At 37.9% G+C, this 18,510-nt stretch overlaps 1 protein-coding gene across 2 annotated transcripts in view; it reads right to left on the minus strand.

Annotated features, from left to right (window-relative positions):
* Positions 1-18,510, minus strand: part of LOC111861709 (teneurin-a) — a 461,404-nt gene that overhangs the window by 53,373 nt on the left and 389,521 nt on the right. For both annotated transcript variants that reach the window (XM_033750434.1, XM_023846500.2), the window contains 6 exons: positions 17,190-18,299; positions 13,909-14,103; positions 9,364-9,573; positions 6,880-7,065; positions 6,339-6,485; positions 3,547-3,754 (listed from right to left, as the gene is read on the minus strand). In XM_033750434.1, coding sequence (XP_033606325.1) covers positions 3,547-3,754; positions 6,339-6,485; positions 6,880-7,065; positions 9,364-9,573; positions 13,909-14,103; positions 17,190-18,299 — 2,056 coding nt within the window. The remainder of the gene's footprint in view (positions 1-3,546; positions 3,755-6,338; positions 6,486-6,879; positions 7,066-9,363; positions 9,574-13,908; positions 14,104-17,189; positions 18,300-18,510) is intronic.

The raw sequence follows: 18,510 nt of genomic DNA on the forward strand, positions 1-18,510 counted from the left end.
GGAGTCTTAGGACTCCTAGACAAATGTAATTCGAGAGAAAAAGACATACACACTCAACATAAAAGTGAATCCTGCATAATGCCAGAATTACATGTGACTCAAGTTCAGCCTATAACACAATCCCGTATGCCATGTTTATACAATGGCCCTTACAGTTTCATATGGGAACAAAAAATTGAATAGCAAGTGTGATTGCTGAATTCATAACTGAATGAACTTATTTATGAACAATCTAATGAACAAGAGAAAAAACACACACACATGTTAAGGGTCAAACACTAGACAAAAGACACTTTGTTGAGGCTATGACCAGGTCCTGCTATTAACGAAAACCAAGTAATCTATACATGTATGTTTAGCAAAGTGCCCATCAGATGTCAAATTTGTTGATGTTTTATTCTGTCAACACTGAATATAAAATGATAGGAAACAATTCAAATTTTGTGATGTGACGATTTCATAAACTGCATGGTCTGACAGGCAGATTATTACAGTAATTTAATCTTGAAAATGAAACAAAGTGTAAATTTTCTGCATTTTGAAGTTATATTTAACACATGATGTTTGATATAACAGCAACGACTAACATCAAAAAGTACTCCAAATAATGAAGCATTCATAATGCACAGAATCCACACCATGACAAAGCATTCTTCATTCCACTATTGCTACGAGTGAACCTCAGCAAATGCAGCTTAGATAATGGACTTTCTGCCTGAATGGGTACCTTGCTCTACATAAATTAAACAAACATTCAGAATTATTTGAACAACTTCATAGATATAACAATCTAAGGATGAAAATGTTTAGAATTCATGTCAGTAATATAAACTTTCAAATATTAATATTTACCAAACAGTTTTATTACATGTACTTTAGAAATTTACTAACACTAAAATGTCTGATTAAAGGTCAAAATTATTTAGAGAGCTTGAGTTTCTTATTATTTACATATTCAAGAAATAATTACGTCAAGAACTACTTGCTGAACTGTGGGGGAGCATATTTATTTACTATATTTCTCTACCAAAGAAATTTCTAGCACTATGGCTTATGTCAGCCTAGTACAAAATTATATCATTCTAGAATTCAGCAACTGATAAAACAAAACAGAAATACAAATGTGTTCATATTTTGATTTGAATTCTCATCATAAAAAAGCCGCTGATTCTGTATATTTACTAATTCTATTGACTTTTGTATTACAGTCATATTATCATTTTAAGTGTTTGCTGGATTTTAGGTTCTTAGTGTTGATTATGAAGAGTATTTTCTTCTGGGACATGATTTCATACAGACTAGTAGATCATTGTTTGCAGGAATGTACTGCCTCAATCTTCAGGGTTGAAGAATAATCCAAGCAAGCAACCAGCAGCAGAGCTGTTTGCTTGGCTCACACCTTCACCCTGAATATGGGGGCAGTATGTTCCTGCAAAACGCTGGTAAATTTCTACTGGACTACATGACATAAAACTCCACATACAGTGCTCTTACTAATTTCCTGTGTTTGTGGAAGCTTTGAAATAAACACAAACAGAAGGAAGTGATTATTATAGTATAGTCATAAATGTATAGTAATCATTAAATTATGTAATATCTTCTGATGCATTTGTTTACTGATTGAAGTAAGGTTATCTTGTTTGTAGATCTCAGTATTCAATTATTGTTTTGTAATAGGAAATAATTCTGAATGTTTACTTTCATTTTGCATGTTCACTTTACTAATATTCCATCCTGAAAAATAAATGGGTCACACTGAATTTGCTATGTGTTTCAAACATTAGAAACACAGATTTGAGAATGTTTCTTGCCCTAAAATCACATCATATACAAAAGTATATATACCTAAATAACAATGTTATTTGAAACTTGCTTTCATCCAAAACTGAAGCCAAATTTTGAAACTCTAAAAGTATGCAAACATTCAAATGTTACATCATAAAATCAATTGTCAGAAGACAGTAAAGTATAGGTCATACTATCTCTAACTTTGGACATACATTGTTGTAGAATATACTTTAAGTTCAACACTTCATTACTCAATACCTGATCTGAAATAACTAATCAAACTGAAGTCACAGTTTACAAATTTTGAAAGACAAATTCAGATTTAGCATTTTCAGGACAAAATACAGTAAAGAGGATCTGACAGTTTTCAATATCAGGACCTGAAAATGAGGGGGTACAAAGGGGGAGGATTATTATGAAATATCGGTATTTTTCAATATAGTAGGGTGCTAGAAAGAAATTGTTTTAATTAAAAACAAAAAACAAAAAGCTACAGAATATTTAACAAAGTCAAAACAAAGCTAGTAAGTCACTGGAAGGCAGTTTATAGTTTCATTAAGAACTCAGAAAAAAATTGTGAGAAGGTGTAAATTAAAAACAAGTCTATAAATTGGCAAAGATGGAGTTGCAATTATGGAAGAGCTAATCTCGTTTCTATTTCATTTTATTTTCAAACCCAAAAATCATTTATTACTTTACTAAAAAGTGCAAGCCTGTATATTTTGACATTATTTAATTAATTCACTACCTTGCTTTTTGAAAATTAAAGTATTCTGTGGATGGTATTTCCAATCTAAATCCAAAAGTGTTGGATGATAGTGTGTAACAAACTATTATTTTGTATACTACCCATCATTTTTTAGTTTTTCCTTCTTTTTTTTGCAGGCATTAGATTCAACCTGCAATCATGCACAAGGGAGGAAAGTTCATACCCAATCCCTTGATTGAAATGAGCTCTTTCTGACAGGCCCAACTGAGTAAGATTCTTTCCTGCCTCACACCTGATGATGGAAACAGAGCCAGTTTCCAGAAAGTTGTATTTGAGGAAAAACTCATGATGATGGACAATGTCCAAGATAGTAGTGTGTGCAATAACAATTCTGGTTGCTTTAAAACACAACATATCTGTTTTCATTTGTCTTCATTTTCTAGATATCTCTGAATTTTGTGTTTTCTGACTGACTTTTAGCATGCCTTTAATATTCTGTATGTCACCACATAATAAATTTGGCTTAATTTTGGCATCAAGAATATACTCGTAATTATACAAAATTTTGATGACACCTTTTGTCTTACAATTTGTAACATATATAGTGCAAATATATTTTTAAATTGTAAATTGTTGATACGACAATTAGTTTTAAAATTTATGAACTTCTCTATAAAGAGCAAATACAAGGCTCATGACATTCCTGATGAATATAATGACTTCCACGGTTAAATGTCAGTGAAATTTCAACTGTGAACGCAATGAATAGCTATATTGTGTCATAACCCAAAAGACCACATCATGAATACCTAGCTTATGCCACACAAAACTATTGTTATAAACTTCCACTCCACCTTTACCAAAAATAATAAATTTCTCCATAAACCACCTTAAAATTTGCCTGTTATCAAAGAACAACCCAAAATAATAGAAAAATATAAAATAACAGAAAATAAATATGGTGAGACAGTATTTCTTGTATATATAAACAATAACATAACTGTAGCAGTTAACAAACCGATAAATATTAATCAAAGCTGTGTTCCTACCTTTCGCTGTATTCATCCATGTGGGCATAACTCTGAACGCTCTTCTCTTCTATGAGGAACTTAACTCTCTGATAGAAGGATGCTGTAACAGAAGGCGGTTGTTTCCGAAGTAGGACCTCAACAGGATCGTTGGATGCAAGACACATTATGTGATCATTGCATGATGGATGTGAACAGCATTCGCTGTCTGAACAATCAATCATGCCATCTGTTGAGAAAGCACACATATAACTAACTTAATACTATCTTAAGGAAGTGTCATGAATAGAAACAATGACATATTTACTATGTTAGAAATGTAAATATCAAATTACAATATTTGCCAATGAGCGCAATGGGAAGTAGGGGTCGTGTCAACTCTGTTGTGAATTGTGTAATTGTGAGAGTGAGTGTTCAATAAATTCACTATATCAAATAAGGCGTGAAATTATTTGTCACATTATACACCCAACACGTAACACTACCATTTAAAAGACTGATATGTTTCAAGTATCACACAATTAACTGAACTCAAAAAATAATCCATTGTCTGGAAATACCCAGTATGCATGCCGCATTCACCCCCAAATAGTCACTTAATATAAATATATCAATTTTGGGGTTTAGCGACACACAGAATGATCACAAGTAAAGTTACTAGTTGTGCTACTGGGCACTAAACAATGAGACAAATTTCTTTCTGATGGAAGAAAGCAACCCTTCTTTAGCTGTGGCAAACAGCAGTAGAGTAATAAAACAGATAATTGCAGTAAGGTGAGAAGATGTACAGCCTACTGTAAATCACTGTATGACATCACTGATACATGGGTATATGGCTAAAAAAAAATGTAATGGGAAATTCCTAAATCATTACAGGAAGCTACAATCAAACTATAACTGATTTTTCTGAAAATCCCATGGTTAATCTGAACATGGATAATTAAGATCTATCATAATTCAAACCTACAATTTCCATTATTTTTGCTGCCTACGGAATCATGTAATTTTGTACACTTGTTATCAACATTCCTGAGGAATCTGCCACTTTCTGAATGTTGTAAACCGCATACCTGACAACCCGACTTCATAACCAAAAAGACAACACTCTAAATTCCTACTACCATAAAAACTTCAAATATTGTATTGTATTGTATTGTATTGTGACGTGTTGTGCTATGCAGGACACCCCATCCCCCACAAGCAGTGATGTAACACCTTCCGAGCATTGCCGCTGCTACAGTAATAGGTCAGTCAACACCCCACCCCCTCCCGTGGTGACGTGACCAAGGGATGACGCTGTTGCTATGCAGCAGTAAACAACTCCCGACAGCGTTGCTAGGCTATCGGCAAACACGGTGTCAGGCAACAGTGGTACCTATCATGTAACTGTTTTCTGTCTTGTCCGTGCCGAGGCTAAATACGGAGCAGCGAACACTATTTAACAGTTAGTTACAAGTTAGTCGGCAGTGAGCAGTTAGAAGTGAGTGAATGATCAGCAGCCGCCGAAGATAGTTGAAATGTAGCCGCCCCCGGAGACATTCGAATAGGAACCGTCGCTGAGTTCAGTTGTAGCAGAAAGAATACCGGAACATGTAATTAGAAGTGATAGTGTGAGAAGCAGATGCTTGGCTCACAAGAGAAGTAATTGGGAGTGTGTAATACAGTGACACTGGTATAGCTCCCGTTTCGTACTGTGAATACATGTAGACTACTGAAGATAGAGTGAATAGAATACTGTGTAGGGTTTGTAAAGTGTGTAAACCCGTAACAGTGTTATAATTAATTGTAGCCAAAACTTGTAGGTTGTTAAATAAACCAATTATCAATCCAAACGGTGTCTTCAGTAGCAAAACACGTTACAGTATTGTATTTTATTTCATCCATTTTGCTACATAGTAACATTTGGACATGTCATTCGGTAATACAAGTTAACAAAATAAATCTACAAAGTTACAAGCATACTACCAAAATTCGCTACAATCACAAACAATATATAAATACAACATTGCAAAAAATATACAAACTACTATATACAGCACATCAATGGCTATGACATCCAAACATAAGTACGTGCACCATCCACTCTTTTATTAAAACTAAAAAATTCATTTATCGTATAAAAAGGATGTTTCAATAAAAATGATTTTAAGTCATTTTTAAAAGCTGAAAAACCCACTGAGTTTCTTATTTTTTTGGCACCTTACTATACAATTCTATCTCCATATTTACCACACTTTTTTTAAATAATGTAGTTCTGCAGAACTGAACATGAAAATCCTTGTTTATTCTTGTATTATTATTATGAATATTTATATTTTGGATCAAATCTGCTTTGTGCTTTTATATGTAACATAAGACCTCTAAGATATACAAAGATGTGTACTCTAATACTTGAAGATTACTGTCATCTGGGATGAGTAGCTATGTAGCTAGGTAAATCCCAATGTTCTGGAAGAACTTTCCGCTTCTGTCTTAGTATGGAGGGCACAGGCCCCTCCAAAACAGTGCAGAATATCAGCCAGACTATACGGTGTCTCATTCCAGAAGCTATCAATCTTCATATCTGTCAGTCTAAATATCTTTGAGTGTTCATGATCATCAGATACTGACATACATCATTAAATAATGATGTATGTCACTAGATCCTATTTTCAACATTCAATGGGAGCTAATATCCCAGTACCAGAAGTACCATCATAAACACTGGCATTTTGTCCATAAAGCTGCTTACTCAAACTATAATTTATCTTCCAAAGATGTTTAAACGGAACACAGTGACATCCTCCAGAAACTAAAATGTCTCCAATTCTCACCTTCATCATTGTCAATTTCATCATTGCATTCCATCTCGAGGCGAATACTGCAGTCCAGACCAGCCCAACCATCTGAACACACACAGTGATATTCCCCATCCTCCAGCGCACAGGTACCATGCCGGTTACACGCACTCTTACATCCGGCTGTCAACACGCAACAGTCATAGGATAATGCTATTGAATGGGTTGTGTATCTAGCTCTGCAGTGCCAGAACAAGTCAGTATAGCAATGTAATGCGGCACAGGCCGTCAATTTCAAAAACCTCCCTGTTCTTCCCAGTTGACTGACTAAATAAATGAAATATTTTTACATACTCTACAATGCTATCTCATTCATGAAAAGAAATGTAGTGTCCATTTGTAACTGTGACTGCATATTTAACAAAATATGACTCTTAACTTTACTCATACATCTGAGAAAATGATATTGCTGACAGAAAAACGTGATTCAAGCAAGAATAATATCAGGATTGAAATTTTATGCCATGTTTCACCAGCCTTTAAAGTAAAATTCACATTCGCTATGTCTTTTACTTACGTAAGGTGCAATGTTTGCCATTCCAGCCTTGAGAACACACACATGTTCCATTCTTGCACTGGCCATGTTCTGAGCACCTAGGATCACATGGGAGCAGGTCACAGCGGTCACCAGTCCATCCTTTGTGGCACTCACATCTCCCCTTGTCACAATGTCCATGAGGCCCACAATCCAAGCTGCATAAGGCTGAAGTTTGAAATACAAGTGCATTTTATTCATAGAAAAATTATTTGGAAACTTAAATTAAACCCAGGGAATTGCTGCTGACATGATCTTAAAGCTGAACAATGACAGTTAGGGCCACAGTAAAACTGTTTGTCACTTCAAGCTTACACAGCAACTGTGTACAATGGACTCTCATTGGGCTGTCAGTGCTGTAAAGTTGAAGTTCATGTCCATTTCATAAGCTGTGCCTGTTTGTTGATGTGGCGAGAGCTGTGGCCATGTGTTACATCTATACTGTCATGTGACTGAGCGACTATAGACAGGGTTCAGATTGGGAATTGGATTTATTGAACACTTACAGATGGTAACTAGAAGTAACTATAACAAAATCACTGATTCACACACACACTACAATTAAATACAGCATGCACTAAGTCTTCTCAGTCTGTTGTATCTTCACCATTTGTCACCTGGTAACGGTTTCAAATGCTGTAGCTTCCTCAGCCTCTGTGTTCATGCCCTTACTGGCTCATGACTGTCTCACAACTAACTCCTGCTCTTCTCACAGCGGTTTCAAGATTCTTTTAATCGCAGCTGCTCCTCTTTATATAGCCTCGGCATGGATCACATAGAAAACACATCTCCCAACAGTTCTTCTACTGTCGCACCATGTAGATATTGCACAGACCACATAGAGAACATTGCTTTCCAGCTACTCCATTGTTACGTGTTAGTAATCTGTTGCCCAGTAATGAGTGTGTTGCAGAGCCGATTCCTAGCAACAGCTGTCTCTGCTGGCTACACAGCTCTTGCCTTGAGCAAATATACCACAATATTCTTGGCTTTCCCAGTACAGACCACTGGGATAGTCAAGATGATAATTTGTAAGTATTAACACAATTCCAGTGGATATGAAAATAGTCTCTGAAACATAGGACACTAATTCCACAGGACTGATCACATCAGAAGACTTCACTCAATAATAAAGGTAATTAATATTATCATGTGTTTAGTAACTAGAATTGAGGCTTGTATTGGTAACTGGATTTATTGGACACTTAAGTTTGTCAACTACAAATAACAACGACAGTCTTACTGAACTACGCACTCCAAAGATCCCTGTAACTACAGCACACAGAAAGCCTTCTCAGCCTTCACTAGCCATTGCTTTGTAGTGGCTTCCAATGGCGGACATTCCCCTTCCTCTGGGTTCCCAAACTGTTCCCAGCTTCAGCTACCAGCTTCTCACGTCTCACAATTGCAACTCCCAACTAACAGCTAAAGTCATATTCAAAGTCAAGTTCACTTCATGACTGGTGGTTTACCGCTAATTATTTCATCCGAGTGTCAAGCCTCTTGAGATCCATGACCAGAGATTTCTTTTTCAGCTGAACCCTTGTGGTAATAGTATTTATGTAACATCCTCTCTGACTACTAGTCCTTGTTATGCAGTCGCAACATAGACTGCACAGAAAACGTCTCTTCCATTGTTGCATGTTCTTTCATTGCCAAGGAAACGTGTCCACAGAGCTGTTCTTTAGTAACGGTTGTTGTACTGTTGCCTGTTTACATTTCTGTTATTTGGCAATGGGTCTACATGTCACAGTATTTAAAGTCCATGTATAAAGAGATTTAAATTACCGGCTTCTAATGGCACTTAGACTCATAAAATGTAATTCTTGGTGTGCTGGCACACATGCATGTGTTGTCAAAATATTGTGATGCACAGCCAATATGGGTTAACCTATAGCATATAAATGAACCAAGTTTAAATTTCTACAAAATGTCTGAACACCATACTCACCCCACACAACAGAATGTCCCTAGGGACCAGCAACATAAGATTTAGCAGCATCAGAGGAAATAGTCACAAACGGTTACAAGTGTTCATGCCAATTATGCTACCTGACAGTTTGAAGTTACTTCAAGCCAGTGCCAATTTTGTCAAGTAATGGAAAACTGACAGTGTGTATGTAAATATAATTGTCTTTCATAGATGTCACTCAAATGCAGAGAAGCTTTAGATATAACTTGCTAAAGCTTGAAAGACTTGAAAACATACAGCTGCTAACTGCTTTTCACTTGTTCTTCTCTTCCATTTACATCTAAGATGTACTCACATCAAAATACAATTTTTGTAGAGTAATGGCTACCCCAGCAAGTAAAATCCTAGCACAAGGGGCATAGATTCAAACCTGACTATTTCCACATCTCATGGAACTTGTTTCTGTATAGATCTATGGAAATGAAATAAATGAATGAATGAATGAGTAATGTATGTGTTAAATGTTCTGTAGTCTATAAGAGAGGCATACATACCCTGTGAACAATCTGGACCAGCCCAATAATTATCACAGACACATGCTCCGGTCTCCAGATCATAACTGCCATGCTCTGAGCATCCAGGTAAGCACTGGTACACCTGTTGATCCACAGCACTGCAGTTCGTACCCTGCCACCCTGCTTTGCAGTAACACTTGCCACCAACACAGGAGCCATGGCCTGAACAGTTGGGGTCAGGGCAATCCACTGTAAACAAACAGTGTATGCAATATGTCACCTGAGTATTGTCCATCAACACCAATTTTCAGGAAACTGGCTTTGAGGTTAGAGAATCAACTGGAGTTTAAATGTCATTTAGAACAAAACACATTCTGAAATCTCACAGATGTAAGTAAGGTGAATCTATGGAAAAGTGTGGAGTGGAACAGAATACAGAGAATCAGAAAATTTTGTCATGTTTAGGTACATGCTTTCTACAGCAAAGACAATTTATAATTAATACGTATGTAAAAATATCTTTCGTTAGCCATGCCAAAAAAAGAAAATAGCTACAGTCTCTTCACATCTGTTATATAGTATTAAATGAGAGGATATTTGTGGAAGATTAATTAAATAGGATATGAAAGAGGTGGTTGTGGTATATTTAAAGCATCATCCAGCACTGGCCTGAAGACACCCAGGAAAATAGAGAACCATCCTTCAGGATAACAGACTTCTAGGTTAAGAATGATACACAAAAAGGAAACAAGAGCATTAACTATTCAACCAATCTTATATGTATTAAAATGTAGGTCAATAATTCCTTAGGATAAATTAATCATCCAGTTCAAATATTATTAGGAATACATATGGATAAGGTATGTACAGTGCAACCCCCATTTAATATTCCTCAATTAAAGGTTTCCCTGTGTTTAACATTCAATTTCAAAGACCCAAATTCAATAAATTCACTGTTAAATTACGCCAATTTAAGATTTTCCTCGCACTTTTGTTGAGTAGAGCTCTAATCTACTACCTCTGGATTCAAGTTTGGTATAACTGTCATTTCCTGCCTAGCTATGTTATTAATGATCCTAAAATCAGCCATATTGCTTATAGTTTTACATTTTCATAGATATGGTTAGTAGCTATTTATTAAATTTGGATGACATTTCTGATGTCACTGTAACATGTTTTCAGAGGGTTGACATTAAATATGGGTACCAAATTTATGTTTATATGGAACCACATAGTTTCATACTTGAAATCCATTAATTATTCTGCAGTGAATGTGGATCTTTTAATGTTAGATAAGCTATACAGTTTTCAATATGCATGTGTGGCACAGTAACCCCCTTCCAGCCCCCCATAGCTGCCAAATAAACCGCTTTAATACATGTAGACTGCAGTAGCCATTAACAGATTTAGTCTGTAGAAGATTTTCAGGCTTTGACAGAAGTTCAATGCTGATGGCTACTCAGTTACTTTATTACTTTATGTGGAAATCTAAACATCTATATCTATAACACCATCCATCAACAACATATGATCCATTTATATCAGGGATGGAATTGACTTTTCAGAACTGGATAGATGTTCCAGATCACATCAGAAGAGTCCCCAGAACGACCAAAATGTATTAAAAAAGGGAATTATTACTTACAATGCAGGATTAGGAATTCATTCCTACATGTTTCGCTGTTACAGCCTAAAGTATTGTAAACAGCTTCATGAAAAAAGAAGGGACTCTGGAACTATGTACATGGTCTCTGGCCACATATACCCCCTTTTACAGCCCTGAAAGATATTAAATTTTCCAATAACATATTAGAGGTTTTCATACAGCACTGAATTTTAGATCATGGTCCATTGCTGTCTAAATAAACAGTTTATAATCTAGAAGACTACAGCCTATTTTTTATCAAAACAGGCATTATTCTTTTCAACATTTGTAACTGAAATGGGAGCAGAACTAAAGCTATTGAAGACAGGAAACAGCAACAATAATATTACCATATTAACAGCCAACTGGATTAGACACAGGTGGCTTTTGAGGTATATTAGAGCACTTACGTGCCATTAGGTTTTGTGGGCAAAAGCTCTGCATGGATTTTTTTATTTCTCCCACACATTTTTGTCCTCTTCAATTTTATAATCAAAACAAAAGTTAAAAATGTTTCAAACAAAAGGTTCAGAGCTTAAGACAAAAAACTTCCCACTGTGTCCTTTTATAACATGAGGAGCCAATGCTGGGAAATTTGGTAAATGTTATTTGAGCATAAATGACTCAGAAGTGTGTCTCACTGTTGCGCTTACATCTGAAAAGCATCTACTCAGAGTCATTAATTTTTGGTCAATACATATTTCTGCTAATTCTGTTGTAACATCAGAATATGTAAAAAGTAAAAAAAGTAAAGGTATCCCTGCAACAGGCCGTGAAGGCCCACAGGGTTGTGAGATGTAGGGGCTCCCACATTATCTAGACAATCGTCTCACAGATGGCTGTAAGGTTGTCAGCCGTACGCGCTAGCCGCCCTTTACCCCCAAGAATATTCCTGGTACTCATTTCTGTTAGAGGCTGAGTTTACCCCAGGGCCATAGTGCAGCTGGAAGGATTAGGTCAATTGAAAAAAAGTCCAGTGACCTCATCGTGACTTGAACCCATGACCTTCCGGCTTGTAACATAGTGCCTCAACCATCTACACTACCACGTGCCCCGATCTGGATATGTATTTTTTTTTTATTGTTAGTGGGGTGGGACTAAGTCCCTTGTACTGCAGCCACTTCTGGCCTATTGTACCAGCCCCGGATGATAGGTGAGGGTGACTGTGGAGCAATTGGTGCAATGAAGATTGGCAGGGGAAACCAAAGTACTCAGAGAAAACCTGCCCCAGCGCCACTTTGTCAACCACAAATCCTACCTGACCAGACCTAGGATCGAATCTGAGCCACCACGGTGGGAAGCCAGCGACTAACCGCTTGAGCTATGGCGCGGCCATCTGGATGTGTAACACTTCTATTACATGTAGGAAGGTCTCCTGAACAATGTGCTAGAAACCTTCCAGTTTAACACATCATCATAGAAAGAGTAGGATTGGTACTAAACCATCCAACTCCTTAACACATTGTAAGATCATCGAAGTCTACTTGAAACACTTTTCCACCAAGAAAACTACCTACTTTATTCCCCTCTTGCCATTATTACTCTATGTATAATTCATTCGTGCACCAGGAAGTTTTTAATTTGAGTGATGGGCCTGCTTCCCTGCATGCATAAGTCAGTGGGCAGATTACATTTTTATCTTCTGTACAAAATATGCTCTTTCCACTGAAATGTGTATTTTAGCAGGTAGCATAATTTATATATGAACTCCAGATTTCTACTACAGTGGCGTTCAGAAGTCATCTTGTTCTCTGCAGCTTCAGTTTTCTGTGTCATATCTGGCTATTCCAATAGATGGCATGGCTAAACCATGCAGGTTTCGTTTTTGGCGGTTAAGATATCATGTGTAAAATATGTCTTGTTCAAGTCAAGGGGGATTAGGTGGGCAGGTCATGTAGCACGAATGGGGGAGACGAGGAATGCATATAGGATATTGGTGGGAAAGCCAGAAGGAAAGAGACCACTGGAAAGACCAAGGTGTAGGTGGGTAGACAATATTAGAATGGATCTTAGAGAGATAGGATGGGATGGTATGGATTGGACAGATCTGGCTCAGGATAGGGACCAGTGGAGGGCTCTTGTGAACATGGTGATGAACCTTCGGGTTCCATAAATGGCTGGGAAATCCTTGAGTAGCTGCAGAATTGGCGGCTCCTCAAGAAGGGCTCAGCTCCATGAGTAAGTAGGTAAGTAAGTAATATATGTCTTGTTACTATGATCAGTATTATAAAAATGATTGCAAACATACCTCACATTATCACAGCCAATAAGTAAGACAGTTTTTATTCATTCAAGAGCAATTTCAATTATTGTTTTATATTCAAGTAAATTAAAGAGATTTCTATGGACTTTGTGATACACAGACTCATGGGCACTGGCAGGGAAGGAGATGTCAGGTTCACCTCTGGATTTTTTTAAAATATCAAAATCGAAAAATGAAAGGCAATATACTAAACATGAAAACTACCTTGGAGTAAATGCAACTGTACAGAAAAACCAAGAGTAATTTCCTAGAATGACCTTCAAACAACAACAGGCATATGAGTACTACATATGAAAGCCTGTTCTTTCCTCTAAATATCTTTTTGTTACACTTTGATGCCCTGTATGGAGAGAAATATTGTACTGATTGAATAATAATGAGCTGATCTCTTTGCATGTGGAGGTTTCAACAGAAAGTACCCCAAACCAAATGTTACTATATGGCGTGCAGAGGGTTAATATGTGATCATAGAAAACCAACTTAGATGACATATATGCTCAGTATTCAATCTCAACCATAATTTCTCAGTTTTATTGCTCATTTTTATGCATTAGTCAATTAATTAAACGCTGAAAATAATAATAAATGAAATAATTACTGAACTGGGCCAATAAACTGACCAACAATAACAACACTTACAATTATATGTGCAGAATGAACAGGTATTTACACTGACCTTGCTCACAAATTGTGCCTTTCCAGCCTGGCTGACAGATGCATACGCCAGCAAGGCACTGTCCGTGTCCAGAACAGTCAGGGACTTGACAGTCGTGTTCAGGGATATCGCACTCAGGGCCTTTCCACCCTTCCTCACAATGGCATAGACCACCCCCATACTTTCCATGGTTTGAGCAGAGAACAGGACAAACACCTGTGCCAACCAGAAACATAACCTGTACAAGTAGTTCTGAGTACACCTCATGAAGCCTTCCTTCCTGCCTTATAGACTTATAGTCTACAGATCTATTATTATTGTTCTTGTTACATTATTTCACTTTTATGCTGAACTTATATAGTACTATGTGGGACATGTAAGCGGCCTCCGTAGTCTAGGGGTAACGTTCCCACCTCATGACTCAAGTTACGCGGGTTCAAACCCGGCGGAGGTCGTGGAATTTTTATGGGCGGAAAAATTCAGGGAACAAGTCCTCCAGGACGGACTTTAAGCCGTGTGACCCGTGTCGTAGATTTACGGCACGTAAAAGAACCTCATGTCTCTAGGAGACCTCTGAGCTAAATTACAGGCCCTTTCCCGCCCAAGTAGTCTCCAATGCCTCTGGTGGATGGGGGAAGCATCAAGGTACCGGGGGCCGACCTTGTTGGCTCTACGGGGGCTGATGGCACGCACCGTTAACGTTAGGGTATGGCGACAGTAGAAATTAAAAGGGGGACGCACAATGGACCAATAATTGGTCTAAGTGCATGGGGAAACCCACCCCCTCTCATAATACATATATACATACATGTGGGACATGTAGGAGATAATCTCAGAGAAGTGCATCATCGCCATGTATTTTAGTAAAGTAAAGTAAGTAAAGTAAAGCTATCCCTGTAACAGGCCTTGAAGACCCATAGGGTTGTGAGACATCGAGGCTCCCACATTATTTAGACAATCGGCTCAAAGATGGCGGTAAGGTTGTCAGCCTTACATGCCAGCCATGCTTTACTATCCAGGAAAATTATTTAATTAATTTCTGAAACTCATTTCTGTTAGAGGCTGAGTCGACCCTAGGGCCATAATGCAGCTGGAAGGATTAGGTCAATTGAAAAAATCCAATGACCTCATCGGGACTTGAATCCATGACCTTCCGGCTTGTAGCATAGTGCGCAGACTTATAATCGGTATGGATGAGGCACTAGGCTACAAGCCAGAAGGTCACAGGATTGAATGCCGATGAGGTGGATTTTTTCAATTTACCTAATCCTTCCAGCCGCACTATGGCCTTGGGGTTTGACTCAGTCTCTAACAGAAAGAGTACCAGGAATCTTCCTGGGGGTAAAGGGCGGCCAGCCCGTAAGGCTAACAACCTTACCGCCATTTGTGAGCCGATTGTCTAGAAACTGTGGGAGCCTCAACATCTCACACCACTATGGGAATTCACAGCCTGTTACAGGGATGCCCTTACTTACTTTTTACTTTACTTCATACATAAAGTGTAGGCATGTTTATGAAATATATCCATGTCAAATTTCTCATGCCTAGCTTCAATGTTTCAATAGAAACCATCATGAAACTGAAAGTTAGAAGAAAATATCTGCAGGGATACCAATTTCTTATTTTAAATTCTACAGAATTAATACAAAAGTTGCACATATCTCAATGATCTTGGGTCACATTAAAATCAGTCAATGGTTCAAAAAGTTAAAAACAGGCAGACAGAAACAAATTTGGTAGAAATGCTCCCAATGCCTGAAGAAACCTCCTGCCTCTATCTTTAGAGTTGAGCAGCAATTGCGCAGAAAAATATGATAATCATCATTCCTCACTTCTGCTCCTCCTCCTCGATTCCTGTCTCTGAGATCAGATTTACAGAACAGCCCTCCTCAGGGCTGCAGTCTCCTGCTGTCTCATTGAAAGTGCTGATTCTTTACCTCCCTTTCCTATATCATGCACCATATTTTCCCATGTGACTTACCCTTCTATTCAGTCAGCAGGCTGGCAACCACCTACCAAATTACATGGCTTCACATCACAAAAGCCTGCAATCTTCATAAGTGTAACTAATTTATTTTCTGCCACTAGCAGTGAAAGGATTAAAGGCAGGAGGCCAAACAGAATTTAATTATGAACACTTTTGATGCTATGGAACTAGATCCCCAGTGCTGATCAAAAGCTGGGTGGATATCCAATGTCTGCTACAGACTCACTTGTTTTCTTTCTTTCAATAACAATGGGGAGAAGTCTGGAAGAGATTTCACCCCCTTAAACCCCATTAAAGCACAGTGGTTACTATACATAACACCTCTTTTAACATTAACCCTTTAAAGACTGAATTTCGTCTAAATATATAAAACACATTATTTCTCTGCTACAAATATCAACCAGTTAATATTGTTTATGAAAAAATCGCTGCATATTGTGAGGACCACATGAAACCCACAAATGCACACTGTGGGCAGAATTCAAAGTTTTAGTATGTTAAAGCAAGTGGTACATATAGTAACCACTAGGCTTTAAAAGATTAAAAACCTATTAATTTTTCCCACAGAGTGTATTTGTGGTATAATTCTCAGAATGAATAGTGACTGTTTCCCTAAACAGCTTTGTAATGGAGACACAGTGTGTTCTCTGTGGAAGAGGAACTGAATTCTTTAGTATTATTTACAAGTAATTTGTACTTGAAGCTACATAACATAAGGCTTACTCTTCAGTAGAAAACCTGGACTGACAGATGTATATGTGCATGCATGTGTGTGAGTGAGAAAACAAAATTATTAAGTGTTACTTTTTGTTTGTGCTTTCAATTAAAAATGAAGGGGTTGCCGCCATACAAACAAACATTTTTCATTTATTAATTCATAACATATTTCAACTGCGCCCCAAGTAGGGTTAGACACCAAGACAGAGACACACTGACTGATCATCAGCTACGATGAGGCTTGAATTCGTTCAAGTTTAAAGCCATTGTTCAGTTACAGGCTCCTAAGTTACTACCAGCATGACAGTAATACTGGTCTTTAATTACTAAAAATACTATGTAATGAATGAGATAGGAGAGTAGATGTACATCATCAATCCTATGGAAAATTCCATCCCAGGTCTAATGATGACAGTAAGGCTAGAATGCCGTATATTGTGTAAGTACATTTCAACATGGAACAGCATGCTGTTAGAAGTTCTCATCTGCTGCAATAGGAAGTTGGCCCATATCATTCAATATACTATATCATTTAACTGCGGCGATACTGCTGTTTATCATCAGGGAATTATCTGAAAGCATATGATTTCATACTTACTCTTAGAACAGTCGACCCCTTCGTACCCGTCGATGCAGTCACACTTGCCGAGGTAGCATGAGCCATGTCCGCTGCAGTCATTCGGACAAGCTGTGGAAACACCTTCGGCTGCGGCCACCACTAATGTCACCTGGTGGGGCCTTAAGTCATCATTGTACACTGAAAGAAACCATCGACCAGTATCCAAGTACTGTAAAAGTGTCACGTTGACCAACATTAATACACTCCCATCTATTCCAGTCCCAGAAGACCTCTTGCCAACCTTGTGTTTCTGAACTTCCCCACTCCCCCTTTGTTGATTTCCTTCCTCTCCACCTCTGTGTCTTGTTTCTTTCGTTTTCCCTTTTACTGATTGTGACAGTTTATGATTACTCCCACGTGATGAGACTCCTTTGGTGTTATGCAAGTCATGGGGTTTCCTTAATTTCATGTATGTTGGAGAAGAAGACAGAATTCCTTCAGAAACACCCTCAGAATTATCCTCCTGACTCTGAGGACTTCGTTCCAGATGATTGTGATTCACAATGAATGGTGGTGGTGGAATAACATGGAGGGTTTCAGAACCAGGTATTATCCTATGATCACGCCAGTTTTGTGTAGTTGAAGTTGTAAAACTCACTGCAGATATTGACGAGACATGAGAAGGATGATAGTGTACCATATCATTGGCCGTGACCATAGCATCCAACGAGGTTCCATCTCCTGTAATATAGGATGTGCCGGAAAGAGATCGTTTGAGTCTATGATCAATTCGGCCTCCTTTGACAAACTCTACAAAATCATATTGGGTCACACTTGGCGCTACATTTCGACGACCATAAACAGCAAAATTGGCACCCCAGGGAAGCGTGAAATTTAGGCGTATGAATGCAGGTTCCTTGTTGCGAAACTCTGAGTTCCAGAACTGAAAAGGAGGGATTGTGGCTGAGTGTGGGATACCAAGTTCTCTCATCTCCAAAACGGCAGGCCACTGTTGTTGTTGCTGTTGGATCTGCTGTTGTGTCTGTTGTTGATCTGTTGCATCATGATGTCCAGCATTCACCCCTCCTGGCAACTTGTTGGATGCACTGTGTCCACTTGAATGCACTGCAGTGCTCGTTGGGAGTGATTCTGTCAACATAGAATGGTTTATGTGAAACTAATGGCAGAGGCAGATAAGCACAGATGTTGTTAGAGTGAAATTCAACTTAAATCTACGCATACAAATAAGTTCAGCTCAGTTCAGTTTATTGTAATATTTCATCAATCAAGAACAGGCTACAAATATCACCAGTCTGATACAGAACCAGTCACAGATATACAAGACATCAAATACTCAAAG

Source organism: Cryptotermes secundus, unplaced genomic scaffold (assembly GCF_002891405.2).
Source record: "Cryptotermes secundus unplaced genomic scaffold, Csec_1.0 scaffold136, whole genome shotgun sequence".
Taxonomy (NCBI): domain Eukaryota; kingdom Metazoa; phylum Arthropoda; class Insecta; order Blattodea; family Kalotermitidae; genus Cryptotermes; species Cryptotermes secundus.